This window comes from Mustela lutreola, chromosome 14, assembly GCF_030435805.1.
Source record: "Mustela lutreola isolate mMusLut2 chromosome 14, mMusLut2.pri, whole genome shotgun sequence".
NCBI classification, from domain to species: Eukaryota; Metazoa; Chordata; class Mammalia; order Carnivora; family Mustelidae; genus Mustela; species Mustela lutreola.
Genome location: NC_081303.1, coordinates 69146799 through 69170686, shown reverse-complemented (window position 1 = coordinate 69170686; position 23888 = coordinate 69146799). Strand labels below are relative to the sequence as shown.

At 47.2% G+C, this 23888-nt stretch overlaps 1 protein-coding gene and 1 non-coding gene across 5 annotated transcripts; both read left to right on the top strand.

The window, feature by feature from the left end:
• The first annotated feature begins 258 nt into the window (after positions 1 to 258).
• On the top strand, positions 259 to 23347 carry HSD17B7 (hydroxysteroid 17-beta dehydrogenase 7). 4 transcript variants are annotated; one of them, XM_059145641.1, is made up of 10 exons: positions 259 to 383; positions 2319 to 2522; positions 5755 to 5847; positions 6895 to 7009; positions 11350 to 11559; positions 14673 to 14777; positions 15967 to 16023; positions 19576 to 19674; positions 22108 to 22243; positions 23158 to 23347. In XM_059145641.1, exons 1-9 carry the CDS (start codon positions 349 to 351, stop codon positions 22198 to 22200), a joined length of 1011 nt encoding a protein of 336 aa, XP_059001624.1. In that variant the 5' UTR covers positions 259 to 348; the 3' UTR covers positions 22201 to 22243; positions 23158 to 23347. The 4 variants fall into 4 exon arrangements, 3 of the variants coding, with proteins under 3 accessions (XP_059001624.1, XP_059001625.1, XP_059001623.1); XM_059145642.1 differs by having other exon boundaries at positions 11350 to 11544; positions 22108 to 23347; XM_059145640.1 differs by having other exon boundaries at positions 22108 to 23347.
• Positions 7174 to 7280, top strand: LOC131815444 (U6 spliceosomal RNA). Its single transcript, XR_009347746.1, has one exon. It is a non-coding gene; the product is annotated as a U6 spliceosomal RNA (small nuclear RNA).
• Positions 23348 to 23888: the final 541 nt, after the last annotated feature.

Sequence of the window (23888 nt, the reverse complement as noted above, 5' to 3'; positions counted from 1 at the left end):
CGACTCTACACCCAAGTCCTTCTTCGGGGGACCCCGCGGGTCTGAAGGAGCGTGGCCGGTCCTCCCGCACTCGGGCGCCGCCTAGGGACGAGAAGAGTCCGGATTGGCTCGGGCCCGACTCCGCCCCTCGGCCTACCTCACCCCACCCTCGGCCCCCCGCTCTCCGGGAGCGCACCGCGTGCTGCGATTGGAGGGCCCGGCGCGGAGTCGATGACGCAAGGAGGCGGGTCCGCCGGGCTCTGATTGGGCCGCGGCGGCGTGGGCGTGGCCGCGGCGGACGGCCGGATTGCTCCGCTCGGGCGGCGGTGGCGGTTCCCGGCGGCGCGGCGCGGCGGTGGGAGGGAGACCATGCGGAAGGTGGTGCTGGTCACCGGGGCCAGCAGGTGAGGCGACTTCGGCGGCCGCGGCGGCGGGTCGGGGGTCGCGGGGAGCAGGAAGAGCAGGGCCGGACCACCGCCGGCGCCCGTCCCCGGGAGGGCGCGTCCCCGGCCTTGCCCCGCGGGGCCTCGCGCGAGCCCCGGTCCCTGTGTCCCCGGGTTCCCGCCGCGCCCGATGCGGGCGTCCGGCGGCCCGAGCCGCTCAGTGGCCCGAGCCGCTCAGTGACCCGTGCTGGAATTACACGTGACGGCGGAAAGGCAAGCGGGAGCGTCGCGGGGGTCCCGCTGGGATCCGGGACCAGGGCGCTTCCCACGCGGACCCCGCCTCCGCCGGCTGGTCGGTGTGGACCTCAGTGCCCCGCGCTTAGCGTCGCGGCCACGCTGTGCTCCGGGCGCCGTATCTGTGCAGGACTTTGCGCCCCGGACAAGTTTCAACACCCAGGAGCGGTGGGGCGGGCTGGGGGTGGGGGGCGGAGTTGTCCACCCAGGACGCAGCTAGACACCCAGACTCGCTCTTAAAAAGTCACCCTCTACCTGGCGAGACGTGGCAGGAGCGCAGACAGCCGTTCCCCCGTTCCTAGTTATTCCAGGGCTGCCCCTGTGGACCTTTGGCCTCTTCTGTCCCCTGCTCTGACTTCTCATCTGCACTTCTCTTTCGTTCTTGCTTTTTTTTTTTTTTAAAGATTTTGTTTATTTATTTGGCAGACAGAGATCACAAGTAGGCAGAGAGAGAGAGAGAGAGAGAGGAGGAAGCAGGCTCCCCGCTGAGCAGAGAGCCCGATGTGGGGCTCGATCCCAGGACCCCGAGACCATGACCTGAGCCGAAAGCGGAGGCTTTAACCCACTGAGCCACCCAGGCGCCCCTCATCCGCACTTCTTGAAGAGTGGGGAGGATGACACCAACCAGGCCTCTCTTCTGCCTGTTGCAGTGGGCGGTTTTGAGGGATGAAGGCAGAAGACATGTCAAACGTCATCTAAAATCGCCCCCTTTCAGTGACCTAGTCACATCTGTCTTAGCCCAGCCAGTGTGGCAGGGGTATGTGAGTGCCCTCACTGGTCGACAAGGTACTTCCTAAGCTGGACTCTTGTCAACGAGTCACATATGGTGATATTATGCACTTGGATATTTATTGGAAAGACCTGCTATTATCCAGTGAGAAAGCATAAATGTAAATACTTTTGGTGCTGTGCCGGCAAGGCCCAGGCTTTGGTTGCACTCAGCCCCGCCTATCGGAGTGGTGTCCTCACTTACTGTGCAGTTTCGCAAGTAGTTTATCTGTCTTTGACTTGTGCCCTCATCCTCCTGCTCTTTCCTGGGGCCCATCTCATGTTTCCTCTTCTTACCTGCTGCTTAGTCATGTGAAGTTTGTTCTCTTCCTGCGGGTTATTCGATCATAGTGGTTGAGAGGGACTTGGCTCATGCTGTGTTACTGAAAGATCCATCTGTTCCTTATTGGGAAGTTTGCAAGCTCTGGATGGTGGCAGTGATGCCAATGGGTAGTAGAGCCCTTGTCCTTGAGGGACAGAGACAGCAAAGCAAAACAGGCACACGGGAAACGGCTAGAGCTAGAACTAGCTCTTCTCAGCTCTTGCTGGTGATATACTGACTCCCTTTCACCAGTGTCCTAGCCAGTACAGAATGCAAACCGCCGGATGAAAAGTCAGCTCCCATGTGCAGTGTGCTTAATTGTGTGTTCGAGCTTTTGCAAAATAGGAGAAAGGCAAACTGGGCAGCATCCTGAGCGAGTAACTGACTATTCAGGTTTGGGGTGGGGGGGCGGGTGTCCCTTCTTCTTTGCAATTTTTGAGTCTTTTTTCCTCTGCTGGGGCTCCTCATGGGAGCTTATCTGGGTAGAGGCAGTTTTCTGAACCAGAGAGCAATGCCTCCTATGTGGCACCATCTGAACGAACGCATGTTCGGTCTCCAAATTGTCCTGGCAGTGGCGTTGGCCTCGCACTCTGCAAGCGGCTGCTGGAGGAGGACGATGAGCTGCACGTGTGTCTGGCGTGCAGGAACGTGGGCAAGGCGGAGGCTGTCCGCGGGGCGCTGCTGGCCTCTCACCCCGCCGCCGAGGTCAGCGTCGTGCAGGTGGATGTCTGCAGCCTCCAGTCAGTCCTCCGGGCCACCGGGGAGCTCAAGCAAAGGTACGCTTCTGGGTGACAGGTTTTCTCGCGTGATTGCATGAGACGGCCGTGAACAGAATGAGAAGGAAGAAAACCTAAAAAGGCACAGGTGCAGTGTAAGACATTATGCTGGCGAGATCCGTACAGAGTGACCTGTGGTGTCTCAGGAGCACATTTTCAGGCTCAGTCATAATCGTGATTATTTCATGAGGATGAATTTGAGTACACCTTGATGTATGGCTAGTTGTGTGGACATTCTGGTAACTCCTTTCTCAATACAGTTTCTGCATCTCTCCTCCATGTAACAACTTCGTTAAGTTGGACAGGTGCCTAAGAATGTTATAGGACTTGATGTTGGTTGAGTTGGTCTGAGAACCCACATCTGCACCCTGTTTCTTCAGAGATTTCCATACCCACCCCCCAGGCCCATAAAGATTTGTTCACATCTACATGATAATTGGCATGTAATAGGCGGTTGAGAAATACTTGGTATAGGAAGGAATAGAGTCCTTGGATGTACAACTCCGTGGAAAGTGTACACAGAATTGCATATAGGTGCAGAATGCATTTTTTTTTCCTGGGAAAAGAGGGCATGCTTTATTTTTATTTATAAATTCTAGGAGGAATTTATGATCCAAAAAGGTGGGGAGCCCCATACTAGTCCATATTCAGCCTTAAAGATATGCAGAATAATTGATTTTTAAACTTTTTTAAAAAATATTTTGTTTATTTATTTGAGAGACAGAGAGAGCATGAGGGGGAGAGGGTCAGAGGGAGAAGCATATCCCTGCAGAGCAGGCAACCCAATGTGGGACTCAGTCCTGGGATTCCAGGATCATGACCCGAGCTGAAGGCAGTCGCCCAACCAACTGAGCCACCCAGGTACCCCTTCAAACATTTTTGTCATTGAGGTCCTTAAGAAAGGAGAGCTGCTTTATTTCCTTGGACAGTAAAAGGAAGTACAGTAGAAACACAGAAGGCCTTTTTGGTAAAGGCATTTGCTGAAGACTACGGCTCTGTGTTTTATGTTTGGGGGTTGCCAGCCCGTTTGCATTTCCCTGTTGCGAATGCACAAGTTACAGAGTGAAGGTAAAGCTGGTTTTCTTTATCCTGCTCTTCTAGTAACCTCTTGTGAAATGTCCTTTCTCCTAGAATTTTCTGCCACAACATCTTTCTGAAAAACTGAGGAGGTTTTCTGGTTCCATATGCCCTGCTCTTCCATAACCTTGAGTTTTCAAGCCTTTGAAGCTGCAAAAGAAATATCCTTACTGAGTTAGAGACCCTGGAGTCAGTACAGCAGTTTTGGGCTCAAAATCAGGCTTCGGGCATTCCTTTCCCCAAACCTTCTCGACCAGTTCTTTGCTTTGTAAGGATTTAGCTATATTTCCTCATTTAGCAGGAAAGAACCTTTCATCCTCAGTGAAGATAGCTCATTCCAGGCCTACAGACAAATGAAAAAATGTTCCACGTCCCTCGGCATCAGGGAGATACAAATGAAAATCTCAGTGAGAGCCCACCCCACAATGTCAGAATGGCTAAAATCAACAGTCAGGAAAAGACGGGTGTTGACGAGGATGAGGAGGAAAAAAATCTCCACTGTTGATGGGAATGCAAGTTGGTGCAGCCCCTCTGGAAAACAGTACAGAGGTTCCTCAAAGAGTTGACAATACGACCCAGGATAGCACTACTGGGTATTTACCCCAAAGATACCACTGCAGTGATCCAAAGGGGCACGTGCACCCCAGTTATCATCATGCACTGAAAGTTCTCAGACAAGGATCTAAGGGAATGTGCAGGACTGCCGCTGGGAGAGAGAGCAGCCGCTGGCTTCTGTGCTTGGCTTTTGTTCTGTTTTTTATTAAAACAGCAAGGACAGATGTGGCACCCTCTGAACGAATGCATGTTCTGTCTCCGAAGTGTGGGAAAGGGGTGGAAAGGAGCAGCGGTCATCCTGAAGATGCAAAGGACGCCCGCACCTTTCCCTGCACGTAGGCACGCAGGGAGGCAGGCATGGGGAAGGGGCAGCAGGATGTTTGCGCTAGCTCTCTCCGGAGGCAGCAAGGGATTGAGGTTAATGGTGTTTCATAGCTCATGACCTGTGTCCTGCCCCAGGAGATCATGGGATCCTGGTCATACCGGGCTGTTGAGTTCAGTAGCCCAAGACCAGCAATGGCCCTGATGGCTTCAGTTGCTTCCACAGTCACCCCTGAAGGCTGAGAATACATTTTCTAAGAATAATTCCACACGAATGTTTATAGCAGTGATGTCTGCAATAGCCGAACTTGGAAAGAGCCCAGATGTCCACTGACAGATGAATTGATAAAGAGGACGTGTGCATGTATAGATCTACACACACGCGCGTGCGCGCACGCACACACACACACACACACACACACACGCAGGAATACTATTCAGCCATCAAAAAGAATGAAATCTTGCCATCTGCAATGGTGTGGATGAAGCCAGAGGGTATTATGTGAGCAAAATACATCAGAGAAAGACAAGTACCTTATGATCTCACTCATATGCGGAATTTAAGAAACAAAATAGTGTCATGGGGAAGGGAGGAAAACACAAAACAAGATGAAATCGGAGAGAGGGAGGCAAACTGGACGAGACTCAACAGAAGGAACAATCTGAGGGTTGCTGGAGGGGTGGAGGGACGGGGTAACTGGGTGATGGACATTAAGGAGGGCACGGGATGGACCACGCAGTGTTATATAAGACTGAGGAATCACTGACTTCTGCTTCTGCAACTAAGAATACACTACATGTTAATTAATTAAATTAAAAAAAGAAAAAAAGAAGAGCCCTTTCCAGTACAACGACTTTCAAGATTTTTGGTTGTAACATTCATAGTATTAACTCTTCTCAGTTGCCTTCAAAGTTCCAAGATATTTATCATCACAAACTTAGTAACTTTGTATTTAGTATATTAGGTCACTTAGCAGGGACTTGAGGCAGCAGGGCTGTGACGTGGGAGGGCGCACGGAGGTGCGGGGCCCCTGCTGGAAGGAGCTTTGATTTAACTTCAAAACCCATTGCAGTTCCCCAGATTCTGTTTGAAGCCACTGTCAAGGAAAGAGTACTCAAATATTTACTGTGGCTGGAGAAACACCATTGAGAAAGAAGTGGTGTGACCCTCATGTGTTATGTGTCCCCTCCGGAAAGCATCTTCTGTCCTTCGTGGGTTTTCTTTGTTTCATTTGCTCTAGAGAAGATGAACAATCTTGTCTTGGTGTTTTCCTTGCAGGTTTCAGAGATTAGACTATGTCTATCTGAATGCTGGGATCATGCCCAACCCACAGCTAAACATCAAAGCACTTTTCTCCAGCCTCTTTTCAAGGTAATGTCCATTTTCTAGATGAACCGAGTGGAAGAAATCAGTGGTTTTGCCCTTGGTAGGTGAGGTGAAGGGACTGAGGGCCGGTGGAGAAGACACAGACAGGAAGTATTGCATCCGTGTTGTGTTGGAGGGGTGCCGCAGGTCCTGGGTCTCAGGTCGCTCTAGGTCTCCAGGACATCCCAAGTGGCCAGATGCCTCGGAAGGTCCATGTCTGATCTGCCGGGACGTGACCAGTAACAGGAACATTTCAGAGCTGGGCAGAGTTGTCAGTGAGATTGTTGGAGCAGTCGGCTTGTCCAGCTCTGCAGCAGGGGCGCTGGCCCACAGGTGGGGACAGTGCGCAGAACTGAAGGTCTCCCCTGGGAGGTTCTCAAGTAACACAGTAACACAATAACAGTGTTCTCACACAGTATTGTGTTCTCACACAGTAACACAGTGACTGCCAAGAATGTCTGCCCACAACCTACAGTGAGAAATAAATCTTATCTTCACCTTAGTATACATAGATATTTGCTCTCTTCCTACGGTGCTACTTTTGTTCCATTACACCCCCCCCCCCCCCCCACACACACACAGATCTTGACCGACTCAGTGGATCTCAGGACAAATCACAAGTTTATGTGTTGTGTTTGGTGCTTTAAGAATTCCCAGTAAAAAAAAAAAAAAAAAAAACAACCTGTGTGACCTGGGCAGCTAACCATCCGTTTGCACAGAGTCTGGTGTGGCTATTACTTCCCCAGAGCAGTTCACCTGCAACCTGATGCCGAGAAAAGGTGAAGCGAGTTTTAGCAGCAGGTTTTTTTGAGTCAGGGCCCAGTGGGTGCTGTGAGTTACAACGTAAGCACTTCCCTGAATTGGGGGAAAGGAAGAGTTTTTGGTTTTTGCATCTTATTTATATCCGCACGTGAACACAGTCTGAGAAATGGGTGTTTTTGTAGGAGCAAGGAAATGCAGTTTCGGGGCAGGGCAGGGCAGCAGGGAGTGTTTTCCAGTATCTTCAGTTAAAGATGCTTTTAAAAGGCATACAACTGTCTTCTCCTGTTTCAGAAAAGTGATTCATATATTCTCCACAGCTGAAGGACTGCTGACCCAGGAGGACAGAGTCACTGCCGACGGGCTCCAAGAGGTGTTCGAAACCAACGTCTTTGGCCACTTTATTCTGGTAAAAAGACTTTGGGCTCAAGATGCTCTCGTTATTACTATAATCCTAAAAGCTTGCGTGGCCACATCCCAGGCCTGTTTGTTAAGCCCATCGATCATGGCTCGCATAAAATCCTGGAGTATTGAAATAGGGTTGTTACGGCACTCTATGAAAACATGGCTTCCGTGCTCGCTTCGGCAGCACATATACTAAAATTGGAACGATACAGAGAAGATTAGCATGGCCCCTGCGCAAGGATGACACGCAAATTCGTGAAGCGTTCCATATTTTTGTATTTGACCAGAGTGCACTTTCAACCGAGGCTAAAGAAGAAATGTACAAACTGTATCCTAATGCCCGGAGGGCTCACCTTAAAACAGGAGGCAATTTCCCATACCTGTGCAGAAGTGCAGAGGTGAATCTTTATGTACAGATCCATTTGCTGCAATTCCACGGAACCAAATACGCAGCCATTGACCCGTCAATGGTCAGCGCCGAGGAACTGGAGGTGCAGAAAGGCAGCCTTAGCCTCAGTCAGGAGGAGCAGTAGCTGCGGCGTCACCTGTTGATGACGAGCGGTCCAGAGAGTTCTTGTACAATCAGCGGTGTGAGTGCCTGCTGGGCAGCCACCCCGTTCCGTGGTCAGGTTCGCCGGTGATCACTGTGTTTGGAAGTAGGACTGTTTGTCATCTTTGTGACAGGCGGCAGCTCTTCTGAGCCAGTGTAACTGTTTTGTTTTTTTTAGCTTTTGAATTTGAGGAAGTACTTTTGAAGACTCCCATTTTAAGAATTGTGAAAATTTTGCTACCAAAAGTCTTCTCACCACCATGTTCTTAAGGGAATGTTAATTTCTGAGGTTTGGGGTTTTGTGAGGTTATTTTTTTTCTTTTTCCTTTTACTTTCTTTCCTCCTCTCTTTTTATGTTATTTGCTGTAAATGCTGCAGATTGTGTATTGGAAGGACATTGGTTATTTTTATGCTTTCTTGGTCATAACCATTATCACAAGTGCCAAGGCTCTCTGTCACCCTACCGTTTGCTCTCCTGCAAAATCAACTACTTCTAATTTCCGGTTAAGCAGATCATTTTCAGTTTTATCTGTTGTCTTTCTAGCCATTACAGTCATTTGGAATAAAAATTCAATTTCAAAAAAAAAAAAAAAAAAAAGAAAACATGGCTTCCCTAAAGCATTCGATTGATATATCATCTTTCTTTTGACATCAACTTAGAGAGCAGAGACAAAGTGAGAAAGAAACACACAGGGGCCTTCAGAAACAATGTACAGAAGTGAGGAAGTGTGCCGGTCCTGTTCGGAACGTTCTTTGAAACTGGGCTTGGTGCTAGATAGGATAGGGGGTGGGCAGGCCTCTATTAAGCAAGAATCCACAATTCGTCTCTTACTGTTTTGATCTCTGATTCTTCAGCATCTGTACCGTGTGTTATAGTTCTAGGCACACGTGTAAATGTGAGTGAGAGATGTGACACTTGTTCTCGCCTGTTCTGCACTCTTGCTCGGGCATAATCCCCAAGGACAGCTCTACTGTCTAGAGGAAGTAGTGCCCAACTGTGTCGCTGGTGGCCTGTCATTCCCTGGTGTTGGGGGAACTCCGAGGCTGGGTGTGTCTGGTGCCTGCCTCTTCACCCCCATTCTTCTTCACCTTCAGCCTCATTCCCCTCGGTGCTGGAACTCTTCGAGCTCTCACCTGTATTTACGGTAAATGAAGATGTAGGCAAATGTTGGGATATTATGGACCCACGAAAAGAAATGAGATAAATGTTTTGCACTTACGTGGAACAGCCTCTTGTATTTTATTATGAAGAAGGAATAGCAGGGTGCTGTATGTGTAGCATGATCTCATTTGCGGAAACAGAAGATCTGTCTTCACGTAGTGTGTGTAAATGTACATAATATTTCTAGAATGTTATAGATGAAATGAGGAGCACTGGTTGACTTGATGAAGTAGGTTCCAGGATATCAGGGATGAGGGGGAGCTTTGCGTGTCGTTCTACAACCATTAGTGCTATTTATTTAGTGTGACATGGTGTCACTTTTTCAATGACAAAAGTTCATTAAAATGTAGAGTTAAAATGGGATTGAATTCTTGTCTGGTCTTTATACCTTTACACAGATCCATTATCTAATATTGCCTCTATCTTTTTATAATACTCATTCTTTGCCTTCTTTTTGAATTATTCATTGTTAATACTAGAAGATCATTATAGTCTATTAATTTTGTGACAACCTAGTGTTTAAAAATTAAGTTGTTCAGAAAAAAAAAAATTAAGTTGTTTAGAAGATCAGGTGTTTGAGTCATCTGGGTTGGGGGAATAGCAGAGGAGAGCCATGGCCATGGGCACAACGATCGCAGGTGTCCTGATGACATGGCCTATCCTTGTGTATCCTTGTAGAAGGAGGCATATCAGCAGGGGTTTTGGAATGGATTTATCAAGTAAAATCATCAGAAGGCTTAGAATGCTTCCCACTGTCTTCATATTAGGTTTAAGAATCTTACCACTTCCTATGGAACACAAGCTTAGATTCTAGGTTCAGGTTTAAATGCATTGGATAAACAGATCATCCCTCCCCAATTTGGTTACGTGTAACATGACCAAACTTTGAGGGCTGTTATAAAGAGTAGAGGTGGTTTTGTGATGTTCTAAGCGCAGTGTAGTATTATAGTCCAGGAACCAGGTAACTGCTTTAATCTCATGTGTATCAGTTATATCTTGATTGCATTTGACTGACTTGTTCACTGCAAATGTGGAGCACATCTGGGAACTTTCCTAGATTTTTCTTTAATACAGTTTTTGTTTTAGCATAGCTTTAGATTGACAGAATTTTGGCAAAGCTAGTACAGAGAGCTCTGTGTTCCCCCCCACCCCCATTCTCTCTACCACACTATTTATGGCAGTCGGAGAACCAACACTGATACTTATTCATGGAAGTCCGAACTTTATTCAGCTTTCTTCCGTTCTGCCTGATGTCCCCTTGTCAGTTCTATGACCCCTCCTGGGATACCGCAGTACACACAGTGGTGATCTCCTCAGGCTGCCCTTGGCTGGGACGGTTTCTCAGACTTCCCTTGTTTCTCATGATCTTGATGGTTTAGAGGATTCTGGCTGAGCTCTTTGTCCTCAGTTGGGATTTGTCCAAAATGCTTCTCAGGGTGAGACTTGAGTGTTCTGTTTGCGGGAGGAGGACCACGAGGTGATGTACCGTTCTGGTCACCTCACAGTCCCGGTGTGAGCTGTCACTGTGACGTTCTCTTTGATCACCTGGTGAGGTAGTGTTTGTCAGGTTTTTCATCGTAGTCTCTCTTTTTGTTTTTCTCTCCCTTAACTTATTGTATTCTTTGGAAGAGATGGACTATGTGTAGCTCTCCCTGAAGGGGTTGTGTTTGATGCCCTGAAGGGTTGATTAGCTGCATAAATTATTTAGAATTTTCCTGCAAGAGAGATTGTCTGTTCTCCATCTACGGCTTTACCCCACCATTTCTTGGTCAAGTATACCTCAATACAGCAGCAAAAATCACGTATTTTATTCCTCTGGGCTTGTGGATGTGTATTTTCTACTTTGAGATGGAAATACTACTTTATTTTCTTGCCCAGAATATTTCAGTTTGCCATTGGGCCTCTTTGTGATGGATCCTGCATATCTCTGTTGATAGCCTCATTGGTGTGCTTTTCTGTTTTGAGCGTATCCTTTCTGGCACTAGAAGATGGTTCAGAGTCATTGGATATATTCCTGCTCCAGTCATAGAATCAACTATCTCCCTAAGGAGATCTGGTTCTGCTTTTTTTTTTTTTCTTTTTTCTTTAAGATATATTTATTTTAGGGAGAGAGAGAGCTTGAACGGGGGAGGAAAAGAGGGAGAGAATCCTCAAGCAGACTCCCTGCCAAGCGTGGAACCTGACGTGGGGCTCCATCCCAGGACCTGAGGTCACAACCTGAGCCTAAATCAAGGGTCAGACACTTAACTGACTGAGCCACGCAGGCGCTCCAAGATCTGGCTCCTCTTACTAGACAATGATGTTAGAAACCAAGATCTGGTGCTTGCTGCTGATGCTGGAGCAGTGGCTTCCGGCCTGACAGAGCAGGGGGATACACGTGCATGGTAACCCACGGGCACCTGAGTACCTGTACGTATTTTTATATGTGACCATTTGTATCTTCATGAAGCTAAACGTCCGTTCATACTGTCTCTAACTGGTCTCTACGGGGGTGGCTGTAGCCTCCCCTGTCGTGTGTCTGGAGTCGCCCCTCCAGCAGTGACACTCCCGGTCACAGTGGTGTCCCAGCTGTCCTGCTGTGCTCCTCCAGTAGACCTCAATCCGTTTGGTGGTTCCTTTTTATCTCACTCAGATTCGGGAACTGGAACCCCTCCTCTGTCACAGCGACCATCCTTCCCGGCTCATCTGGACGTCATCTCGCAATGCAAGGAGGTCTAATTTCCACCTTGAGGACATCCAGCACCGCCGAGGCCAGGAGCCCTACAGCTCCTCCAAGTACGCCATTGACCTGTTGAGTGTGGCGCTGAACCGGAACTTCAACCCGCGGGTGAGGCCCGGCTCGGTGAGACGGGGGCAGCCGGGCGGTGGTTTCCCAAGTACGGCTGACTTCCTGTAACAGGGCTGGTGTTCTGTAAAGTGTTGTCCTTTAGAAGATGTGGTGTCGTTTCTTGAGCAGCAAGATTTCTTCTTGCTGTGCGGACAAGAGAAGACGTGTAATCACAGTTGGTGTGCATAAAAGTTTTTGGGCAGAGATAATTAGCTCCTGACCTTTAGGTACATGGGGGTTCCTTCACCATTCTGTATCTCTTCAAGAGCTATAACTTATGGACAACACCACCAACAATGCCAGTACTTACTGTTAAGCACATACTATGTCTGAGGGGCTGTACCCCTTACGTGTGTGTCATTCAGTGCCTTTCCTGTTACGGTGAGTGTAGGTCTGAGTATTCCTATTTTCATGTGGAGACACCACACTTTGGAGAGGTTGGGTGGCTTACCCAGAGGTCACACAACTAGGTAATGGTGAGTTGAGCCCGCGACTGTCTGACCGTGGCTTGGAATCTTCCCCCTAAACCATACTGTGTCCCACTGTTTGTCACAGACTGTCAGTCGTTACAAAGCCCTCTGGATAGTGGCAATCTTTGGTGAGATGCAGAGCTCTCTCTGAGGACTCCGGGTGTCGGGGGTCTGTCTTTGGAGAAGGCAGCCCTTGCAGGTCATGCCAGCTTCCTGTGGCCTCTGGTCTGGAGCCTGCTGTTCTCTGGATGTCTCTCTTGCTCAGGTCTGAGACCTTCACTGAAAATCTCCAGTCTTTCTTACCGCATATTCCTTTGTTGCTTTAACTCTGCTGTTTGAGTGTGGGACTGGAGAAATTTAATTCCACTAATATTTACCAAAGAGCTACCATGTTTAGGGCACTGGGCCAGGCTTAGGACTGAGGAGAAAGGAGAAAAAAAAAGATGACCAAGAAGCTGTCTGCCCTTGCGGGAACTTCTCTGGTGATATGTCAGACGCAGAGCCTCCTGTGATGGTCCTGACTGGGTTTATCCTGGAGTGGACGTCTTACCAGATAGAACTCTCTCTCCTGGAACCCTGTCTCTTAGGGGAGAGGATGGCCTAAGAACAGAAGCTGAGAGCATCTCCTAGAACTGGATTTGAATCCTTGGACAGATTATTTCATCTCCCAATGCCTCAGTTTCCTCATCTGAAAAATAGGGATAAAAATAGTGCCTGCTTCACAGATTTGTTGGGAGGGTTGAAGAGGGAGATGGTGTGAAGCACTCACAGTAGCTCTCAGCGGCAGAATGTGTTGTGTGTGTGTGCGCGTGCGCGCGTGTTCGCACGCACATATGTGTGCATATGTGAGTGAATGAGTGGGGGGAGTGTCTGGACGTGGCACATGTTGGGTTGTGGGTGTGCATGTGGTATGTGCATGTGTGTGGGTGTCTTGTGTGGACGGAAGGTGTGTGGTCTATGCTGTGCCTGTGTGTGTTTATGTTGGCTGTCGTTGTTGTTATGTTTATTATTACTATTATTGTTTTTATTTGAGTTCAGTGTGTTGGTCCAGTGGTCAGCCTCCTTCTGAGGTTCTTGAGATGTTTCAAAAGTTGTCACAACTGCTTGTTCTCTGGAAGTTTCCTTTTGGGGACAAGGTCAGAGTGGATTAGCATCTCTTCTCATAAAATGCTTTGGGATTTCACTTAGGTTTTTAATTGTCAGAAGCTTTGGGACTTCATCTTTTACAAAAAAAAAAAAAAGAGATTTAGCTAATACTGCTGCTTCCTAAAATCTGTATGATTGGTTTTCAGCCCACGGCTTTTTCTCCTCGGCTTTTAGGAAGAGAGAACCACGTTCTCTTGAAGTGAAGGCTTGTGTCCCTGGAAATGCTGCCGGTGCATGCGGGCCACCTGCTAGAGTTTAATCAGCGCCCCTCGTCCACGTCTCATAGCAGCGCTCCGGTTGCCTGTAACCGCTGAGCCTTGTGACGTGTGGGGGGACCGGGTTCTCAGATGAGGCTGCCTCCTTGTTTATTTCTTGTGTCGCTCAACATCAGGATGTCACAGGTGTCAGAGACCCTGGATTTCAGGTCACAGATGTCTTCACTTAGGATTGCAGAGTCCCTGACTTCCTAGCTGGCCCCAGAATAAGCAAGTCCCCGGAGCTGTCACTGGGGGAAAATGTGCTACTCCCTTGGGGAGAAGTTTTGGTCTCTAATGAGTCCAGGCTCTTAACTCTTTTCAGGGGACCTTTGGTAAATCAAGGGGACCCCCTGGGATTGGGTAATCTGTCAGGTTCTACGGCACCTCTGCAGCACTAGATAAAAGAGAAATGCTCCAGCTTCCGCTCAGGGTGCTCTCTGCCCACTGAACTGCTGTGTTGCACTGGGGCACAGTGAAAAAGAAAATTGAAAGTAATAAAAAGCAGAGTTAAAATGGTCAATGGCTACATAAGGTAAAAGGTAGTAAAAACTGAATTAAGTCAACTAGTAGAACCAATCCCTGTGCTCCCAGGTCGAGTAAAGCCCACCCAGGCCCCTCCTGGCAGCACAGGCTCTGTGTTAACTGGGCTCTCTTTCAAGGGCAGATCTTTCTAGATTGGCAGGTCCTGGGCTAAGGTCCTGATGCAGAACTGCAGGTGTGGGGGAGGGGCTTCGTGGAACCACACGCAGCCCTTCATTCACCTCTCCTGGCAGGAGTGTGCGGTTTCTGTACCTGCAGGGGAGCAGACACAAGCTTTAGGTTTAGCTGTCTGTTCCCTACCAGACCAGAAACTTCTGGAAGGCAGAGACTGTATCGTGGATGTCTTTTTTTATCTGAAGTGCTTATCATGACCGATGAGCTGCTCTTCAATTAAGCCAATCCCCGGCAAACTCCGGTAACCAGATGCGCCTTTCCTCCTCCAGCCTGAAGCTGGGTTGCTCTTTATTCTGTGAGTTTCTGGAGAGCAGAGACCGCGTCTTACTCATCGTTGCATCCTGTGCGCCCTCCTCCCGAGTCCTCCAGACATGAATCCTCTGAAACGGTTTGCCCAGATTCAGGGGCAGCTCAGAGCATCAGTCTCCGTGTCCCAGCTTCCCGGCTCGTTTGCAGATCTCCCTTACTCGCAAGGCCCTGGACGGGCTGCGTCCGTAGTCGCTGAATCTGAATCTTACTCCGCTCCTCCCTGTGCTGCCAGGGTCTGTATTCCAGCGTGGTGTGCCCAGGGACAATGGTGACCAATTTGACCTGTGGAATCCTCCCTCCCTTTTTGTGGACTCTGCTGCTGCCCATCATATGGCTGGTAAGTGACAACACTTTGTCTACTTCAGCTCTTTGATGGGGACCAAACAGATGGGCTTAAGGGTTGGGAAATGACTTAAGAATTAGTTGAACCATCTATACTATGGAGTGTGATGCCTTGTCAGCAAGGATGAATACCCAACTTTTGTATCAACATGGACGGGACTGGGGGAGACGATGCTGAGTGAAATAAGTCAAGCAGAGAGAGTCAATTATCATATGGTTTCACTTACTTGTGGAGCATAAGGAATAACACAGAGGACACGGGGAGATGGAGAGGAGAAGGGAGTTGGGGGAAATTGGAGGGGAGACGAACCATGAGGGACTGTGGACTCTGAGAAACAAACTGAAGATTTCGAAAGGGCGGGGGGTGGGAGGTTGGGTGAGCCACGCGGTGGGTATCATGGAGGGCACGGATTGCATGGAGCACTGGGTGTGGTGCATAAACAGTGAATTCTGGAACACTGGAAAGAAATTTTAAAAAAAAGAAATTTTTAAAAATTAATTAATTAATTTTTTTAAAAAAAGAATTAGTTGAACCAGAAGGTGGCAGAGTTTCATTTCATTTGAGGTTTTTGACGCTCCTCAGTGTGTAAGCTCTGCTTCAAACAACCTCAGTCCTCACTGCCTCACTGTCCGAGTGTCTTCTTCTCTGCAGGGGCCTGTGTCTCTGATCACGCCCTGAAGCTCCCGAGAGTTCTAGGGTGACGTCACTTTGAGAAACCCGGGTTACGTGATATTAAACTGGATTTCTCCGAGCTCTCAATGTGGTCAGATGTGTTAAAAGTCCCCAGGAAGGGGATGGTTGTGCATTGTGTGGCCACGGAACTGTGTTCTTGCGTGTTTATGTTGCATTTCTTGGAGGACCAGTATCCCTTCAGCACATCTTAGGAAATGCTGCTTGTAGGAAATGTTTCTCTCTTGCCCTGGGGAGCCCTGGGGGGAAAAATGCCCCTCCATTCTGACAGGTGTAAGTAAAAGAGGAGAAGGAATTATGCCTTCACGTTAAAAAGTGGTTGGCTCAGAGTGGTGGAGATTAAGTGATACTTCTTTTTTAGACTTTTTTCTCTACTTTCAGTACTTAAAAAATGTCCTGTGATAAGAAATGCAGGTTATCTTTTTTAATATATAAATGAATAATGCTTCTGTTCTACCCTGCCACAGAATGACGCTTCTTTTCTTTTCCTTAGATTCGCTTTTTTGCAAATGCTTTCACTTTGACGCCAGAGAATGGAACGGAAGCCCTGGTACGTTGGCTAGAGCTGCCGTCACTTGTACGGTTGCTTAGCGGATGTGAACTGAAGTTCACTGGGAGTGGAAGCTGACTCAACAGAGGAGACCAGCTCTGTAATAATCAAGGTCCTGTTCTGGACTACAGGGGACCAGGAGCCCAAGGACAGAGTATGAGGAGTGAAATTTAAAAGTAGTATGTATCATAGTGCTGGATACCGTGTGGTATGGACAGCATTTCTGCCAAAGCTAGATGCACATCAGCTAAGCACAGAGCCCCTACTGCAGGCAAAGCAAGATGGTAGCCAGGCCAGCGGTTCCTATGGAGAAGGTGCATCTTGTAGGCCAAGAAGACAGGTGACACAGTCCAACTCCATTTCCTTATATGAAGATTTCTCTTTCCTCTGTTTATATATTAGAGAATCAAGCTGTTACTTTATTAGAAAGGCAGTGCATGTTCTTAAGTCCCACGTGGCAAACAGATTACATGGGTTTCCTCATTAGTGGCAGACATTACTAATTATGCAAACGATGTCTCTGATGATTCGTCAACCCAGGGCCCCAAAGTCACCTTCTGCTCATGGATCAGAATTGTCACATCAGAGGAAACTTATTTGTCCTGTGTCACTCTAGTGCTTATACGGAGTAGGCTCTTAAATCTTGGCTGAATTGAAATTAACCAAGGAAAACATTGAGGGAATCGGTTGGCACTCTTATTTTGGTAAACGTTGCAGAAATAAATGTGTTTGTCATAGGAACACAAATGGATTGTCAAAGCAAGTACTTTTAAACGTTTTAATTAGTCCTTCATGTATTTGCCAAAGCATTAGAAATAGCACGTGTCCTTCAGAGATTATGGACTCGAACATCTCAGATACTGAAAACCAGGTGTGGCGGTCAAGTATGTATTGAGTACTGGTGGTGTGACGAGGAGTTATTAGAAGACAAGATCTCCAGTTACTAAGGAGCGTAGGGTCATGTTTCGGGGGGAAAATAAAAAGGAATGTAGAAGGTAGGCAAGAAAATAAGTCATTTTGTCATCGGGTGGTGAGTAGTCGGAGTGATCCGAAAGGAGGACCACTGGAAGCCGAGCTGGTGGGAGCAGGCTTTGCTCACTAAGTAGGCCTTGATCTGGGCTCTCAAGGATGAACCGGATCTGGATGGGACAGCATGACCCATGTCACAGTTTAAAAAATTTGTGACCCTGCTGTAAGCTCCTAAAATGTGGATGAATGCCTCCGACTGCCACTTAGTAATGGTTGTAGACCCTGGAAGATATGGACCCATGAGGGTTTGGGCCTAGCGCACATGTGGTAGGAAGCCTCTGCGGCCCTGGTCCTCAGGCTCTTTCTGTGGACTCGGCTGTGGACAAGGCACCGAGGTTCAGCATGTGGACTCTGGAGCTGGACTGGTTCTCTTCAAATCCCACTTCTCCAGCTTCCGGCTATGAAGTACTTGTTTAAGCCTGTTATTATCTGTAAAACAGGAATTATGGTAAAACATTAGAGGAGGCTTACCATAAAGGATTTTGTGTATTTCAGAATTTAAAATTTTAAAGAAAACGATGTAAATGAAAGCAGTATAGTGCTGGCATGTGACTCGACAGATGAGTGGAACAGAAGAGAAAGTTCAGGACAGGCCCGCAGCACACAGGGGTCTGGTGTAAGATAGTGCTGGCCTTCCGGATTAGTGGGGAGAGGGCTACTCAGCAAATGCTGCTGAAAAAGAGAAGAGGATCTTTCTTTAGATCACACACCCAAATAAAATTCTAGATAAATTAAAAGATTTACACATAAAAGTTAAAATATACAATGACTAGAAGGAAACATGGGGACATGTTTAAATAGTTTAAGAACGTGGGTGCTTAGCTACTCCCAGAACTGCAAGAAAAAATACTGAATATATTTTTTAAAGATTTTATTTATTTACTTATTTTTAAAGATTTTATTTATTTATTTGACACGGAGAGAGAGATCACAAGTAGGCGGAGAGGCAGGCAGAGAGAGAGGAGGAAGCAAGCTCCCCACTGAGCAGAGAGCCCGATGTGGGTCTTGATCCCAGGACCCTGGGATCATGACCTGAGCCCAAGGCAGAGGCTTTAACCCACTGAGCCACCCAGGCACCCCTTTAAGATTTTACTTATTAGAGAGAGAGAGAGAGCACGCATAAGCAGGGTAAGGGGGTAGGCAGAGAGGGAGGGAGAAGCAGTCTCCCCACTGAGCAGGGAGCCCGACCTAGGACTGTATCCCAGGACCCTGAGATCATGACTTGAGCCAAAAGCAGACTCTTAACTGACTGAGTCACCTATGTGGCCCTGAACATTTTGATTACATGAAGATAATAAAATTTTGCATGACCAGAATCCTCACTATATAAATACACTCCAAAGACTAACCATGATGTGGAAGAAGAGTAGCTGCCACTCGTATCCTAGGAAAGGGTTCGTTTTCATACGAGTTAAGGAGCTTCAGCTAATCGAGAAAAACAGCCTTTCGGAACAGTGGGCAAAGGGTATGAACAGAGAGTCTTTAAAAAAAGGCACTCAACCTCACTCATGCTAAGAGACATGGAAATCAAAACTGTAACGAAAGACTGTTTTTCAGCTGTTTAGCAGAGATGAGGAGGTTCGGCACACAGGGTTGTGGCAGGACCGTTGGGAGCGAGCATTCTCCTGCACTGCCTCGGGGAGGGTGGACTGATGTAGCCTGTGTCTGGGACCATTTAGCGATGTCATTCAAGGTGACACGTGCCCAGCCCCTTGACCCAGCATTTCCATCTTTGGTGTTTGTCTTATAGATGTAGTCAGATTCACATGAGGTGACGGATGGATGCATCATTTACTGCAGTGTGGTTTGTGAAAGCAAAGACTAGAAACAACTTGTATGTCCGTCATTGGAAATTGATTGCATAAATGATGGTCCATCCACAAGATGCAGTATACTGGGCTTCTTTAGCAATGAGTGAAACAGCCCTCTATTTGCTGACTCGAACCTATCTTGAAGGTCCTCTTGTTCAAGAGAAAAATGCAAAGTATGCAATAATGTGTATATTTTGCTGCCATTTGAGTAGGAGAAGAGGACATACATGTTTTTAAAGACACAGATTTTCTTCAGAAGAATATGTTAAGATACCAGCAAGAGTGCTTGCTTCCGGAGAGGACCGGTGGGTGGCTGGAACATCGGGGCGACAGGGAGACTCGCCTTTTTCCGCGTACGTCCTCTGAACAGGGCGTGTTCAGGCTTACCTAATCAAATGAAAGATTATGTCAGTGACCTGTACTTACTGTGGCGTGGACCAAGCAGCAGCTCTGAAAAAGCTAGTCAGTGCTGTGCACTCTGATTTGGGGATTAAGGGAAGAGAGCTTAAACATGAGGGTTTTTCTGCTTTAAATAAGCGTTCAAAGGGTACTACGAAGCAGGTTGCCCTGGTGGTTCACGAAGACGTCAGCGATAGCTGGTGCTGGTCAGGAGAATGTGTAGAGCTCGGTAAGGTGCTGGTCGGCGGTCCCCCCAGCCTCACTCACCTGGGGCTGAAGAAGAGAAAATCATTGACATCGTCTTCCTTTCCAGGTATGGCTTTTCCACCAAAAGCCGGAGTCTCTCAACCCTCTGACCAAGTATCTGAGCGCCACCACTGGCTTTGGAAGCAATTACGTAACGACCCAGAAGGTAAGCGTGTTTGCACGATCGCGTGGAGGCGGTTCACTGCTCTGCCGCTGAACTGGTCCCCGGGTCCCGGCTGCCCTCTCTGGTCTCCCTCTGGTCGCTGCCATCACACCAGCCTGTTTTCAACCTGGTCTGCTCTGTCCTACCTCCGCGCCGCGCGTGTCTTCTGTCCACCCGAACGGCTCTGACCCTTCTGCTTTCTACCCGCTGATTGCTTCCTGGGCCTCAGACGTCCGCTTGTATCCCGGCCTTCTGTGACCCGTCAGGCCGTCCGGAGCCTCCATCGTAGGCTTTCTTGACATCTCGTAACTCTTCTGTGTAGGATTCACTCAGTGTTGGACTCCTGTGTCCGAGTATAAGCTCTATGAGGGGGAGGATTTTACCCCTTCCCTTGTGCGTTGCCTCGCACACGGTGGGTGCACAAGAAGCGGGTTGCCAAGTGGATGACGTAGGAAGTGTCTTTCTGGGTGAAGTTCACATCCCTTTGAGTGTTCATTTCTGCTTGTGACGATTATTAGCTCCAATCGATTGGTATTTTCAAGAGACAAGGGATGAAGTATGGAAAAATGAATCCTTGGTGCTGTGGTTTTTAGACTCAGTATAGCCTTCTTAAAAGAAGCTAAATGTGGAGTTACATATAAGAAAATGAGAAAGTTTATTTGGAACTTATAAAGCTATATTTCTTGTATTTTTGTCATGAGTTAAGATTTATTTCAGCCTCCTGTTTTCCATTGCCTAGTTTATGTGGGAGACATTGCCATAAAATAAAATTAGATTGAGACAAATAAATTCTCTCAATGTCAGGTAATCAGCAGTGGTCTTGTCTGTGTCAGTAGCTTGAGGTCTAAGGGGAACAATTATCTTGCTTCCCATGGTGTCTCTTTACTAAAAAGGAACCTATGAACCTCCAGTGTTCTCCAGAATATGTTCTGTGAGATTCTGGTTCCTTGAGAAGATTGGCAAAGAGCTGTTTATTGGCCAAGTAAATTTGAGAAATGCTTCATATTTGACTCCCCATTTTCAGAGACTTCACAAAACACATTTGTTCCCAGAAAGCTCTGAGAAGGTGCCGTAGTTCACGGTGTGAGCGTGCGTGCATGTGTGCAGTCTCATCCTACCATTTTCAATTTTTTCTTCACTACATGATTTTTTTCCCTTCACATTTTTTGTAATACTGAATAACAACGCAGAGAACACACCTTGGGAACTCTGTTATAAATTAATAAGCTTCCTTTTAAAAGGGCCCTCAGAGTTTGTTGAACATACTGTCAATTAATCTCAAGAGACTGACTTGTTTATCATAGGAAGAAAACGCTTCATTCTATAAACTAAAATATTGCATTAGCATTTTATGGAAATGGGTTGAAGAAAGCATTTTAAAAACTTTGATTCATTTGGGCAAGTCACCTTTCTCTTCTGTTCCAAGGTGGGGTTGAACGAGATTTCTAATATCTCCTCCAGTCCCAGTATGGGAATATTCTGATGAGATTTATAATAAACCTAAGTGTCAGTTAAAAATGCTAAAAAAAATCTTAATTTTCAGCCTTTCAGCCTTGTGAAGAAGAGCTTTTTTTTTTTTTATTTTTTTTTTTTTTTACGTTTAGGCTCTGTTGACCAGAAAAGAGATACTGCTTTTTTTATAGGGCTTGAGAGTTTGCATTTACATACAGTGTGTGAGTTAAAATTAGATTTTCTACATGAAACAGAAGGGTGTGAACTAGCAGCAGACTAAACTGGATGGGAGCTCAGGTTTCCTGAGGGTAAAAACAGTTTGAAGAGAGGTCGCCTCAGGCTGGTGGGACAGCTCCCCAAGTTGCCAGGCACCAGGGTCCTTCAGTCACCCCTCTTCCTCCCTGGCGTGTGAGCCTCATTCTGGTGCCTCAGGAGAGCAGGATGGAAGGAGAGGAAAGAAGAGGGTGCCCAGGCCTTCCAAGCGGACTCGTGGCAGGACCACCCACTTCCACGCAGATCTCACTGGCCAGAGCAGAGTAACTTCCCGTGGAGCCTGGCAACGTGGGCTTTAATCTGGAGGCGGGTGAACCTGGCTAACGCTTGGCTCTTTATGAAAGAAGGTGGCCATTAAGTGGACGGCAGTTCAATTTCAAAAAAACTTTTTTCCCTTTGGTCCTTACATCTCAGTGGGCTGGGGTCCCCTGTGCCTGGACACGCAGGTGTCAGGGGAGAGAGCGAAGCCCGCAGTCTTCCAGGCTTGCCGTGTAAGGGCAGCCTGCAGAGCTTTGCCGAGGCGGGAGTTTGGACTGAACACGTCCTCGGGATCTGAGGCAGGGACCCAGCCTGACCTACCAGGCCTGTTCGTTTTCTTTTCTTACTTGTTTTTTTCGTTCTCTCATGTACGTTGAGTGCCTTTGTTTTACACAAATGCCATTTGTTTTATTTTTTGCTTTCTGTTCATCCCTATCTTTGCTTCTTTTCCAGATGGACCTAGATGAAGACACTGCTGAAAAATTTTACCAAAACTTACTGGAACTGGAAAAGCAAGTTAGGGTCACCATTCAAAAAAACAAATAATCAGAGCTGACGATGGCACCCCCTGAAACACCGCATACCTACCGTGAGCTCTGGGTTTCCGTTGAGTTGGGTGATGTGTCTGTGTGGCAATCGCTGAGCTGTTTCAGGATTATCTCTAAGGCTGTTTATGTGTGCACGTGTGTGTATACATGAGGAAAAGATTGATAAGTAAAATAGGAGTTAGATGTTCTCCAAAATGGTGTCACATCAAACTTGTGCTCGAGTCACCCAACCAAGCAACCGACTAGAGCCCAAGCTCCGCTTGGTGGGATGAGATGTGGTCTCGAGTGGTTGTGACAGAGGCACTCACCGGTCCGCCTTTTGGCCTTCCCGAGCAGGAGGAAGTACTGTCCACTCCCTGAGAGGTCATCTGAGCTTTGTTTCTTTTCTTATGGACAGTTTTCTTACATCTTATACCTAATTTCTTCTTCCATGTGCTGCTTCTAGAAATCCTGAGATTGTGGGGCATCTGGGTGGTTCAGTCAGTTAGGCATCCGACTCTTGATTTCAGCTCAGGCCATGATCTCAGGGTGAGAGATTGAGCCCTGAATTGGCCTCCATGCTCAGTGTGGGGTCTGCTTGGGATTCTCTCTCACCCTCTCTCCCTCCCGCACTCACATACACATGCTCTGTCTCTCTCACTTAGATAAGTAAAATTTTTTAAAATCTGAGATTGTTAGAATCCTAACAGTCCTAATACGGATACCCATGTAGTTAATTGCAGGAACAAAAGTGTGTGTGTTTGGGCACTTGAATTATTTCTTCTCTTGGAAGTGTCTTTCATGGGTGTCGAGGTAGTCTGTGTTAATATTGGGCCTGACCTTTAACACTGTTGACAGATTTGTTCATTGCTAACCAACCTGTTTTTCATGATTATATTTTAATGTGTGCAAACATGCAGCAAAAAATTATTTAATCAGATTTTTCAAAAAACTTTTTCTAATTGAATAATTGCAGGTGGGATATTTGCTGGTATCAACAATGGTTGCAAGTGGTTTGCATATGAAGACAAAAATGCTAAAATGTCCACAGACGTTTTTACCCTACCTATAACCACTATCCCTGGAAGATAGTAAAGTGAGCAAAATTTTGAATGACTAATAAAAATGAAAATTTATACAAAAATATAGTTTCTACACATTCTAAATATGAATTTTTGGTTACTGTTTCTCTTATTTTGTTCGTAAAGATATTTTTAATAAAGTTAAGCATCCTGTATGTGAACACGAGGGCTAACGCTTCTGCACACTCCCCGCTGTCTCTAAGAAGGAAGAGTAGGGCTGGAGAGCCGAGAGCAGTGCTCTTGGGATCGCTCACACTGCGATTGTGCGAGAAGTGCATACTTGTGAATCTCAGGTTCCTCCTCTGTGAAGTGAAGTGGTTCTCTTTGTGCTTCCTCCGCTCGGGGGTGTGGAGGAACGTTAAAGGCAATAATATGTATAGTGCATAACGAGCATCTTTGAGGATGATGACGATACAGTTCTTCTCGGAGATGGAGAAGCCAAAATGTTGTGGTTCCGATGATGGGGTATAAGGCGCTTGGCGACACTGACCTAATCTGACTGAAAGCGGGTTCGATTTTCTGAGTATAGGATCTGCACTGAGGAGGCAGCATCTGGACAAGCAAGAAGGCACCAGGGACAAGTGAGGGCACTGGGATGGGGAGGACACTGGATAAATCTGGGTCT

Bases quoted from the DNA above. Each gene is read 5' to 3' on its own strand.
- HSD17B7 (XM_059145641.1), top strand. From the start codon at position 349: ATGCGGAAGGTGGTGCTGGTCACCGGGGCCAGCAG. The intron at 5,848-6,894 runs GTAATGTCCATT...CTCCTGTTTCAG, and splicing joins TTCTCCAGCCTCTTTTCAAG to AAAAGTGATTCATATATTCT. The intron at 14,778-15,966 runs GTAAGTGACAAC...TCTTTTCCTTAG, and splicing joins TGCTGCCCATCATATGGCTG to ATTCGCTTTTTTGCAAATGC.